The sequence below is a fragment of the Podarcis tiliguerta genome (genome assembly GCF_965153285.1).
Source record: "Podarcis tiliguerta genome assembly, chromosome: 13".
NCBI lineage: Eukaryota > Metazoa > Chordata > Lepidosauria > Squamata > Lacertidae > Podarcis > Podarcis tiliguerta.
Genome location: NC_139546.1, coordinates 34550053 through 34562117, shown reverse-complemented (window position 1 = coordinate 34562117; position 12065 = coordinate 34550053). Strand labels below are relative to the sequence as shown.

Genomic DNA, 12065 nt, shown 5'->3' with positions numbered 1-12065 from the left:
AAGGAAAAGAAAACAAGCTGCGTTTATCGGCTTGTATTTCCCCCTGACGCATTTCCTCTGCAGGGGTGGGGGGCAAAGGGACAGGCAGTGCACTGAAGTCTTCTCTCCAGCTACAGAAAATCATAAGAGTGCAAGAACAGCCCTCCTGGATCCGGCCAGTGGTCCATCAGTCCAGCATCCTGTTCCCACTGTAATGAACAAAACCTGCCCTTATTCCCTTATGGGGGACACAAGAGCCCTTATAGAGTCCTTTGTAGGTTCTCCATCGGTAGGAGAAAATAACAGAGGCCAACCAGAGAATATTGAGAAGCAAAGCAGCTCGTAAGCCCGATCTTTATTGAACTGTTGCAACAGGGTGCTCCCCTCACACGCAGGAAAGGAGGAGGACCCAGAACCAAGGTCTGCCTGCCCTTATATAGACATTTTAAATTCCCTGCCCTGGATCCCAAGACCACCCCCCAGATACATCATACCTACATCACAGAAAAGGTGGTCTACCACAGAAATTTGAATGTTGTTGTTTTTCCTGTCTGCCAGGTTATCTGATAACGCCTTATCTGATTGCCTTTCCTGGTAGTCTGGCCATTCCTTTGAGTTGGTGATTTCCCAATTCCTGAGACAATGGGAAGGTTCCCTCACCCTCTCCCTCCTTGCAGAGAAAACATTTGGTCAGTTTGAGAGTCAAAATGGTTTCAGGGTGGTCTTCCTGTGCTGCTCCTGACATGTGGTCCACATATCTATTTATGTGCTTGGTTGGTACATTCATGAACATTTATTATATACCGTATTTTTCGCTCTATAGGACGCACTTTTCCCTCTCCAAAAATTAAGCGAAAAATACAGTATATAAGACCTTAAATTTTTTATTTCACCACAGTGGCCAATCAAATGCCTATTGGAAACCAATAAGCAGCCAAGCACAAGAGCCCTCTCCCCTCCTGGTATTCAGTAGTCTCCAACCGTGGAGGCAAAGCATAGCCGTCATTTATATAGGAACCATGTTAGCCCCGTCCTCCAAGAGTTAGTCCAATCCTTCTTTAAAGTTAACTATTTTGGTGGTCATCACTGCCTCCTGTGGCAGAGAGTTCCATAGTTTGACAGTGCCCTGCATGAAGAAGTACTTTTCTTTTTTATGTCCTGAATCTTCCAACATTTAGCTTCCTTGGATGGTCACGAGTTCTAGTGTCATGAGAGAAGAGACAAATTTCTCCCTGTGTGGATTTCTCACAGGCCCTTGGGTGACGCAGTAATTTTCAAATCACCACAGCTCTGTTTATGGACAAAGGGCCCTTGGTCTAGCGCCGTGGCTCCCCCAGTGGGAGGTTCGGGTACTGCAGGCTTCAGTTCTATAGTGCCCTGTTAGGTGTTCTGATTAGAGATTACAGTGGTGCCTCGCAAGACGAAAAGAATCCGTTCCGCGAGTCTCTTTGTCTTGCGGTTTTTTTCGTCTTGCGAAGCAAGCCCATTAGCGGCTTAGCGGATTAGGACTATTAGCTGCTTAGCGGGCTTAGCGGATAGCTTGTTCAGCTTATACAGTACATAAATCTGGCATGGTGGGGGGCGGAGAAGAGAAGAGGTAAGCAAATCTTCAACCACCAGTTATGTCTATGTCTCATCCAGAAAGACATTTTGGCAAATTTTACAAAAATCCACCTGGACAGAAATTTTACCCCTGAAAAAGAGGACGTGTCCTGGGAAAAGAGGACAGATGGCAACCCTGCCGCTGACAGACGTTGCTTAGTTTTCTGTCTCCTTTGCAGGACGAAGAATGTCTTGGAGAAACAGAAAGCAGATATGGGACTGCCTGGGTGAGGATGAAGGGGTATGGGGTACATAGACGTAGCCAGGATTTATTTGGGGGGGGGGGTGCAGGCTTTATTGGCGGGGGCAGAACAGAGTTATCTGTGACACAATTGCTCAGTTATTTACGTATTGCCTGCTTAAACTTTGAGATTTAAAGAGAGAACCGTTCCATCTTTTCCTCCCCTGCAGAGCCCTGGACTCTGTGCCCGTGTTGGCTTTCCCAGCTTACTGCCACGAGCGCTTCTCCAACAGCGGCTTTGGCTTTGCAGAGGAATACCAGGTACAAGGTTGCCGTGGCGTCTGTAGCTCGGTGGGCAGAGCGCCCGCTTTGCATGCGCAAGGTCCTGGGTTCGATCCCCGGCGTCTCCAGGCAGGGCTTGTCCCAAGCCCTGAAGAGCTGCTGCCAGCCAGTGTATACATTACTGAGCTAGGTGGACCAGTGGTCTGATTGAGTATAAGGCATTTACATTCATATGATACGTCTATTTAAAATTAAATCACAGCAAAAATACTCTGCCATCCTTGTTTTAGACTGAAAAGGGTATTCCAGAAATTAAGAATAAAGCCCAGTTTAAAGTACCCTACCAACGTAGCATTAAGCGTCTTCCAGACAGTGCTCTTTTTTTGTATTTCTATTATTTTTATTGAATCTATTTGTTGATTTGCTTCAAGAAGATCTTTAAAAACGGAATATAAATCCCAGCTTTCATAATAAACATTACTCTTGTGTGTCCTTTCCCTCTTGTTTCTTTTACTAATTAAATGAGAGCTGTTGCCAGATATAAGAGATCCCGGATCCTATTCAGCCACTCTTTTAAATACTTTACATATCCACTATTTAAATACTTTTCGTATCTACTATTTTAAATACTTAGCCTGCATTCTTTTTTCTTTTTTGTCAGAATTTTTATATACTGCTTATATACATTTTGAGAAACAGAGAAGAACCTTTGGGTTTGTGCTTTGCTGAAGGAGTCGCCTTGTTTCGTAGCTCTCTGCGCCTCTTGTTTTACAATTTCTCTTTTCCTTGCCCACATAACAGCAGCTGCAGGACGTGGGGACAAGACAGCCCCAGAGCGTGGCAGAGCGGCCTGAAAATCAAGTCAAGAATCGCTACAGCAACGTTCTGCCATGTCAGTTTCGTTCCCCCTGCCCTGTTTTTTCCTTTGTCGGTTGCACTTAGCAAAAGGAGTCTGCTTTAATTTTGAACATCTCACTACGGAGTGGTGGTTTCAGATATAACCTCAAAAGACCAGAGATTCAAGCAGGAGGAGGCGGGAGGGGTCTGTCATTGGTGCTTGAGAGCCACCTGATGCTTGACCCAGAATTCTTGGGTAAGGCAGGCTTTGGCTCAGATCAATGAACTTCTTCAGAAAACTTCTAGCCTCATTCCCCACTACTTCAGATAATTTTTTCTGGCAATGGGAGGAATGTGCATTGACCCTTGAGGGCTGGGTTTTTATTAATTGTATTGTGATTTTATGTAAACTGTGTTACTTTTATTGTTGTTAGCTGCTCTGAGCCCAGTTTTGGCTGGGGAGGGCGGGATATAAATAAAAATTTATTATTATTATTATTATTATTTTGACTGAGTGGGGATTTCAACCCTAGTCTGACGCTCTGACCACCACACCACAATGCCTCTGCTGCTCAACTTTATTCCTGCCACTTTTCAGTTATGTAAATCCATATTTGGTGCTGCTTTACTTTCAGTTTTATCCATTTATCGGCTCACCCTCTCTGCTTTTACTTTTAACCCCTTTGGTTCCTTCTCTGCAGATGACCACTCGCGAGTTCAGCTCACCATCAAATCCGGAGACCCCAATTCAGATTACATCAATGCAAGCTACATGCCTGTGAGTCCTGAACCACCCCGGCTGTATTTTTGTGTGAGATGTGGTTTCGGACCCTTTGTGATTCACCCTTGACAAAAATTGTATAACTTAAATTCAGCTTGGCATAGATTTGGGATTCAACTTTACCACGGTATATTCTCAGCCCACAATATATAATGCCAACTAGTCTCCAGTTTTCTCCCAGGGTTCATTAACCTCCCATTAATGAGCAACAATCTCATGGTTAGAGAGAGTCTGCTTTGACTTTGCACATCTCACTACAGAGTGACTTTGAGTACACTTATTCTCACTTTTTGTAGCTTGCTTTTAGACAAGCAATGGAAACTTTTTTATTTCAACTAGCTTTTGTAGGTTGCCATCCTTGTTTCGGCTCTTACTGCTTTCTCTGTCATTTTAAGAGCTGGTTTCATTTTTTTTATGACACGTTATTGCTATTTTACTAGGGGCTGCACACTTGCTTTCTTTGCCAGCCAGTCCCATCTATCCCCACCCACCCTTTGCCAAAGCCACCCAGCACCCACTTTCACCAAAAACAGCACCCCCTCCTCCCCTAAAACTCACCAAACCTCTGTGTCCTGCCTGAGCTGTCCACTCACTTGTCAGGGCTGTCTACCTGCCTGTCTCTTGTTCTGGTTCTGGTTCTGGTTCTCTCCTCTTCACCCTCTGACATTGCTGTGAGGCCCAACAACTCTGGGAACCCAGTTTCTCTTGTCTGTGGCAAAGCAAAGTGCAGCGTGACGACATTCTTGAATTGTTGTTATATGTACAGATACTGCTTTATTTTTGCTTAGCAGCCACCTTGAATAAATATACGGAAAGGCAAGGCATACAAATGACAAAAATCTGGGCAACACTTCTATTAGAACAGCTGAGGGCAAATTGAGCAGGAGCTAGAAGGGGTGGTGTCCCCGTGTATGTGGATATTAATGGCATGTGAATGTGTGTGTGTGAACCACAGTCACTGTTGAAATGTGGCCTCCTTCAGCTTTCCACCACATAAAGTGGCTCTCAGTCTAAACAAGTTTTGCCACTCTTCATTGTGACTACATTGGATTTCCCATTGATTCCGTACTAAGGCAAAGCTCTCTCTCTCTTTCCTTCCTCATTACTCACTCCAGGGCTTTGAGAGGGAAAAGGAGTTCATAGCAGCCCAAGGCCCACTGCCTGGGACACTGTACGACTTCTGGCGCATGATATGGGAGCAGCAGATCGTGACCGTGGTCATGCTCACTAACTGCGCTGAGAACGGACGGGTGAGAATTGTGCCATTTGGCTGGAAGTCAGGAAACTGCTTGAACAATGTTCTGCCTCTTGGGGGGTGCCCATTGGGGGATGTGGGTGGTGCTGTGGTGTAAACCGCTGAGCCTCTTGGGCTTGCCAGTCGGAAGGTTGGCAATTCAAATCCCCACATTGGGGCAAGCTCCCATTGCTCTGTCCCAGCAGTTTGAAAGCACACCACTGCAAGTAGAGAAATAGGTACTGCTGCGGCGGGAAGGTTAACAGCATTTCTGTGCACTCTGGTTTCTGTCACGGTGTCCCGTTGTGCCAGAAGCAGTTTAGTCATGCTGGCCACATGACCCAGAAAGCTGTCTGTGGACAAACACTGGCTCCCTTGGCCTGAAAGCAAGATGAGCGCTGCACCCCATAGTCACCTTTGACTGGACTTAACTGTCCAGGGGTCCTTTACCTTTTACCTTTACTTGCCCATTCAAAAGGGGCAAGCCATCTCAGGCTGTAAAAAATATTATCTACTTTGGGGGTGAGGTGTTCAAAACTAGTTTTTTTCAGTGGGATAGAAATCCCCCCTCCCCAATACCTGTGAGATTGATCGCTTCTTCTTCCTTAAACCTCTTCAGTGCCATCGTTTCCCCTGTTTCCTTTCTCCTTTATGAATTAGTTGCTTGAGTGATCCCACCCCTTCAGGATGAGGCCATGATGCTAAGCAGCCAATTCGATGGTAGGTTGTCGATTGAGGGCAACTTACACAAATAAGCAAATCTTTCTTTTCTCCTCCCTAGAAGTGATGGACATTTTTCAATGTTTGTAAAATGCAGCAGATAGTATCAGGCAGGGAGCAGAAGTGTGGAGCTCATTCCAAAGAGCTTGCAGCTCCCCAGCTGCTGTGAGGAGGGTGTAGATGTAGACCTGGTCTTCAGAGCCCTTGATCTGCAACAGCCCAACCAAACCCTGACCAAAGTTTAACAGTTGCTCTGCTCTTCCACAAGGCCAGTCCTTCCACTAACTTTCTTGGCTCTCCCCTTGCCCCTTCTTCTGGTCAGGTGAAATGTGTACGCTACTGGCCTCTGGACTACACACCCTGCACCTACGACAACATCACAGTGTCCGTCACCACAGAGACAATCCTCCCCGATTGGACCATCCGGGATTTCACTATCAAGCAGGTGACGGACAGGGATCAGGACCGCCTCCCCCAGCGTTCCATCCAAATGGTTTCCCAGAATAACTGCCCTGTGAAGCAATATTTATCCAGCTGCTTTATCATTGCAACTGAGGCTGTTGCCAATTCCGTAGTCTCTTTTCTCCAGCTTTTTTGAGACCCACTCTGTTCTTGTTTTCTTAGTTTTCTGATCTTTAGTGTTGTATTTTAAATTGCTGGGGCGCATCCTGGGACCTTGGGGTGAAGATTGGGAAGTGAATCAAATTGTTATTGTTTAATAATGACGATGATGATGATAAATAATAATGGTGATGATATTCGTGATAATTATAATAATAATACTGGTTGTCATAATTTTAATTAAAGATGTCCCTTTAAAAATTATAATAATGAAATAATCAATCCTTCTAACTGTGAACTCAACAAAATAAAAGGGAGTCACTGAGAGACAGGGAAGTAATCAGTGGCGGAGCTTCAAGAACAGGTGGGGGCGTGGTGCGTGTCCCGGGGTGTGGCACAAAGCCCACAGGGGCGTGGAGCGCCACCTGCGGGGGCATGGTGCCCAGCGCAGGGGGGGGGCAGCTGCAATGGCACTCCAGCGGGTGCAGAATGCTGCAGCGAGACTCCTTACGGGGTCTTCGCTGCGAGATCACATTCACCCGGTGCTATACCAGCTGCACTGGCTCCCGGTGGAGTACAGGATCAGGTTTAAGGTGCTGGTTTTAACCTTTAAAGCCCTATACGGCCTAGGACCCTCATACCTACGGGACCGCCTCTCCTGGTATGCCCCACAGAGAAACTTACGGTCTTCAAATAAAAACATCTTGAAGGTCCCAGGCCACAGAGAAGTTAAGCTGGCCTCAACTAGAGCCAGGGCTTTTTCGGCCGTGGCTCCGATCTGGTGGAACACTCTGTCACAAGAGACCAGGGCCCTGCGGGACTTGACAGCTTTCCGCAGGGCCTGCAAGACAGAGCTGTTCCACCAGGCCTTTGGCCAGGGCACAGCCTGACTCCCTCCCTCGGCAATCTTCGCGGAGCTCTGGCCCAATGGTTGCCAGTGGCTTGAATTAATTAATTTTATAATGAATGATTTTAGAGTGTTGTTTGTGCTGTACTTTTGTACTGTTTTATTGTTGTTAGCCGCCCTGAGCCCGGCTTCGGCTGGGGAAGGCGGGATATAAATAAAAAATTTTATTATTATTATTATTATTATTATTATTATTATTATTATTATTATTATTATCATTGTGCCACTGGGGACGGTGCGCTCTCCCCGCACCCCTGTTCCTCTGCCAGTGGAAGTAATCCCAAGGCATGCATAAGCCAAAAATACCCTTTAAAACACTGGGGGGTGGGCAGCCTTATAAAACCCAAATAATTTCTAGTTGAAAAATAGTAGTAGTAGTAGTAGTAGTAGTAGTAATAATAATAATAATAATAATAATAATAATATACCAACCTTCATCCAAAGATTTCAGGGTGGTTTACAAGATAAAAATACAGAAAAAAGCAGGAAAATGAGGGCACATGGGAGAAGAAGGGGCATTTGAGCCCCTTGCAAGGAACCCATGGCTGGCTTGCTGGAACCCTGAGTGAGAGCACTGCTATTAGGAAGTGTCACAAGCCACTGGGATGTGTGGATAACTGTTACCTTGTGTGGTGCAGGTGACAGGTTCTGTGCCCTCAGGAACCCCAGGCTGACTCTGCCCACCTAGTTGGGTTATATGATGTTTCTGGGCAGGATATGAGAGGGGCTTCCTGATCTTGAGCCACAAGATCTTCCTGAATTCTGTTGTGCCTCCTGTATATTGGGTTGTTTTTGGCCCTGATCCCAGCTTGATCCTAGATCCTTCCTCCTGGAGTTCATCCTCCGGTTGTAGTTTACTCTTTTATCTCAACCACTGGCTCGTCCCACAGAACCTGATTTCCACCTCCTGGCCCAGCCCTGACAGCGGGCCAGGAAGGTGCGCTGCAACATTTTGTTGCAGGTCCCACTTTGTTATCTCGGACACCAAGCTCAAGTGGTTGCATTTGGGAGCGGAACAGAGCCACTTCAAAATAAACAACGAACGCTCCTGGTATACAGAATCATAGAAGTTTGGAAATAAACAAATGAAAACTCCCCCCCCCATCACCACATGGTGTGACAAGGACCTGAGAGCTTCCACAGCTTTCAGGATGTTGAGGTGCCAATTGGAAAGAAACGGAGGTGAAACCCAGGGGAGGTTCTGAAGAAAACGCTTGAATTGTGTGTGTGTCCCAACAGGTGAACCTATCTGAGGTCCACCTGGCCAGGCATTACCACTACACATCATGGCCGGACCATGGGGTGCCCAAAATCACAAGCACCATCCTTCACTTCCGAGACCTCGTGAGGGCCCACATAGAGGAGCACAGAGGCGCTGGGCCAGCTCTGGTACACTGCAGGTAAACCCAAGAGGAGGGGAAAAGAGGATCGGGGCAGGGGAGAGCCAGGGAGAAGTGTAAGTCACAGGTTCTGTGGACTGAGGCTGCGGAGGGACCACAAACGGCAGAGCCACTTCAACCCAGAGTAGCTTAAGAAGAAGAAGAGTTTGGATTTGATATCCCCCTTTATCACTACCCAAAGGAATCTCAAAGCGGCTAACAATCTCCTTTCCCTTCCTCCTCCACAACAAACACTCTGTGAGGTGAAAGAGGCTGACAGACTTCAGAGAAGTGTGACTAGCCCAAGGTCACCCAGCAGCTGCATGTGGAGGAGCGGAGAGGCAAACCCGGTTCACCAGGTTACGAGTCTACTGCTCTTAACCACTACACCACACTGGCTCCCCATCAATAACTATCCATAACGCCTCTTCCCGTGGAATTCTGGGAATTGTGGCTCTGGGAGGGGAATTGGGAGTCTCCTAACAACTCCCAGCACCCTTAACGAACTACAGCTCCCAGAATTCTTTGGGGGCAGCCATTACTCTTTGAAGTGGCATCATAGCGCTATAAATGTGTCGTGTGAATGTGGCCTTGGTCTTGGTTGACACTGTCCTCTCCTTCCCTCTCCCACCTCTCCAGCGCAGGTGTTGGCCGGACGGGGACGTTCATCTCCCTGGACTCCCTGCTGCGCCAAGCCCAGGTCACAGGGGAGCTTGGAGTCTTCTCCTTCGTTCGGAAGCTGAGGATGAACCGTCCGCTCATGATTCAGACTGAGGTGAGAGGCTTGGAATATGTCGTTACGTGAAGTAGATCTGTCCTGAACAAGCAGTTCAAAAGCACACCAGTGCAAGTAAATAAATAGGTACCACTGCGGTGGGAAGGTAAACAGCGTTTCCATGCGCTCTGGTTTCCATCACGGTGTCCCGTTGTGCCAGAAGTGGTTTAGTCATGTTGGCCACATGACCCGGAAAGCTGTCTGTGGACAAATGCCGGCTCCCTTGGCCTGAAAAGCGAGATGAGCGCCGCAACCCCAGAGTCACCTTTGACTGGACTTAACCTTTTACCTTTAGTTACTAAACAGCTTCCCTCTGGCTCTCTTTGGAGACTTCGGTTCTCTGTTAAACGACTTAAGAGGAGGCAGGCAAACATCTGGGCCATCCACCACATCTGAAAGAAGGAGCACGACCTATTGATTGGGGGCCTCTGGTTGACCCCTGTGAGGTCAGGATGTTGGACTAGATGGGCCATGGGCCTCATCCAGCAGGGCTCTTTTTGACATAAGAAGTGCTCAAAGCTGCCCTGACAGAGAGCTGAATCTTCCTGAGCTATATATGTGACAAAGCAAGTTGAAATTCTGTCCTCCTGGCAGTGCTCTAATCCACACACCCTTAACACCTCTTTTCTCCGCAGTCCCAGTTCGTCTTTCTTCACCAATGTCTCCTGGACGCCCTCCAGGCTCCTCCTCAGAGCGACAGTGAAAAGACAGAGCACACTGCAGTGTATGAAAACACCTGGGCCCTGCAAGGCTACGAGGTTTCCCGGGTGTGACAGCCTGTCTTCTTTGGTCTTCTCCTGGCAAGCACCAAGGAGGCCCATGTGCCCAAGGGCCTGAAAACCACAGCAGACTTTGGGATGTGCTTCCCTAGGGAGGGAGACGCTGGTTCCTAGAGGAGATGCAAATTCACTTGGAATCCCTTCCCCAGCCCAGTTTTGACACGATTGTGCCAGCCAGCTGAGGAAGTGATGAGGTGTGTGTGTGTGTGTGTGTGTGTGTGTGTGTCTCCCTGCCCCCTTCTCTCTTTGTGGGTTGGAAGTTAAATTGCACGCGTTGTATCTGTTGGGAACATACGAAATGGAAATGTGGAGCTTAGGACTGAGAAGCTGAGAGGAGCCGAAATGGACAGATTTGCTCTTGCAGCGACCTGTCCTTTGGCTTTATGGGTGAAAGGCAGGTACGGAATTTTACAAATAAAATGAAATAACTGATCAGCACACATGTATCTGAGGATACGACTGTGGTAGCTCTTCTGTAGCAGCTCTGGAGGCAAATGGTAGCTTCAAGTGTGAGAGAGGGGGTGATTTTTGGTGGGGGGACAAGCCCCCCCTCCATTTTCCCACTGCACCACTCTAACAGCCTATCTCAGGCTTCCCAAGGTAAGGAGAAGTAGAGGAAGAGAATCACACACACAGTATTCCAAGATGTGCTTAATGTCACCTCTGGATTGGCCAGGGGTTAAAGTGGGTGGGGGAGAGCGAAAGAAGATGCATCTAGCAAATGAAATTAGCAGGATCTGTCATGAAGAAACTTATAATGAGCTTAATCCAAAGCAGGGAAGCCTCCAGTAGCATAGAGAGCAAACAATGGGCGATGACTGGCAACCACTTGTCCTATCTATAGGAAGGCAAACCCACTTAGCTCAATTGGTTAGAGCATGGCGCTGATAATGCCAAGGTTGCAGGTTCGATCCCTGTAAGGGCCAGCTGCATATTCCTGCGTTGCGGGGTGTGTGTGTGTGGACTAGATGGTCCCTGAAGTCCCTTCGAATTCTATTATTCACCCCAAGAAGAAACAAATTCAACTTTGTCTATAAGTCCACAGCACTGGACTTGAGAGCCAGTGTGGTGGAGGGGTTAGTGTGTCAGACTGTGACCTGGGAAACCAGGGTTCAAATCTCCACTCACTGGGTGGCCTTGGGCTGTTCACTGCCTCTCAGCCTAACCTGCCTCACATGGTTGTTGTGAGGATGAAATGGGGAGGAAGGAAACCATGTACGCCACCTTGAGCTCCTTGGAGGAAAAGCGAAAAATGAATGCAATAAATAAATAAAAGATAAAATTGACTAAACCACAAGCAGACTAAGTGGCCTGCATGTTTGTTGCATATTGACGGTATGGTGATGAAATCCACTGCAGTGTTTACAGGAAGAATCTTTGATTCAGGAGCCTTTGGTTCAGCCATGAAGCTCACTGGGCCTGCGCCATCTCCTGCCCACTGTTTTGTCCAAGCTGAACCTACCTCCCAGGGTTGTTGTGAAGAGATATTGAGTGGAGGGGTGGGAATGCCACGCACAAAGTCCTGAGTTCCCTGGAGGAAAAGTAATGAACAAAAGCAGAAGGGATTGGAGAGGATGAAATTCTTCCCCTGTTTTCAAAAGATTTCTTGTATCATCCCAGAGAGGCGATTCTCATTTGCCGTAGGAGTGCGGATTCACACAAGCCCTGTGCAGAAATCCCCACAACAACCAGAGCCAAGATGAGGATGGCAACAGCTCGCCCACATGGTTTTCAAGGACAGGTCATACAAAGGGTGTTGGTGCAAATTCAGTATGAAAATCCTCAGTAGATAAAACCTCCTCATGGCTTCTGGTATTCCAGATGCCTCGTCTTCTCAAGCTCATGCCTTGAAGCCCTGTCAGTTTCCCTCCCATCACAAATGTCAACAGCCTCTTTCTTCCTGGACTTACAAGTCATTGTTTATACAAATTAGGGCTGTCGCCAAACCAAAGAAATTTTACAAATGGACACCCCACTGATTGTAGACTTCGCTGGAGGTGTAGGATTGCAGCCACAGCTGGATCACCCTGTGCATTTGGGTCAGCTAA

The 12065-nt window shown here is 47.4% G+C and overlaps 1 protein-coding gene across 2 annotated transcripts in view; it reads left to right on the top strand.

Annotated features, from left to right (window-relative positions):
- PTPRH (protein tyrosine phosphatase receptor type H) overlaps window positions 1–11319 on the top strand; it is a 35454-nt gene extending 24135 nt beyond the window's left edge. The window contains exons 8-16 of one of the 2 annotated variants that reach the window (XR_014504556.1): window positions 1993–2083; window positions 2846–2936; window positions 3583–3659; window positions 4778–4912; window positions 5939–6061; window positions 8324–8484; window positions 9103–9238; window positions 9874–10190; window positions 10278–11319. Coding sequence is in view for 1 of the 2 variants with exons in the window: in XM_083411706.1 (XP_083267832.1) it covers window positions 1761–1808; window positions 1993–2083; window positions 2846–2936; window positions 3583–3659; window positions 4778–4912; window positions 5939–6061; window positions 8324–8484; window positions 9103–9238; window positions 9874–10011 (1000 nt within the window). In the remaining variant the exon portion in view is untranslated. Of the gene's footprint in view, window positions 1–1760; window positions 1809–1992; window positions 2084–2845; window positions 2937–3582; window positions 3660–4777; window positions 4913–5938; window positions 6062–8323; window positions 8485–9102; window positions 9239–9873 lie in introns of both variants that reach the window. The other variant, XM_083411706.1, reaches the window with a different exon arrangement.
- The last annotated feature ends 746 nt before the right edge of the window (window positions 11320–12065 follow it).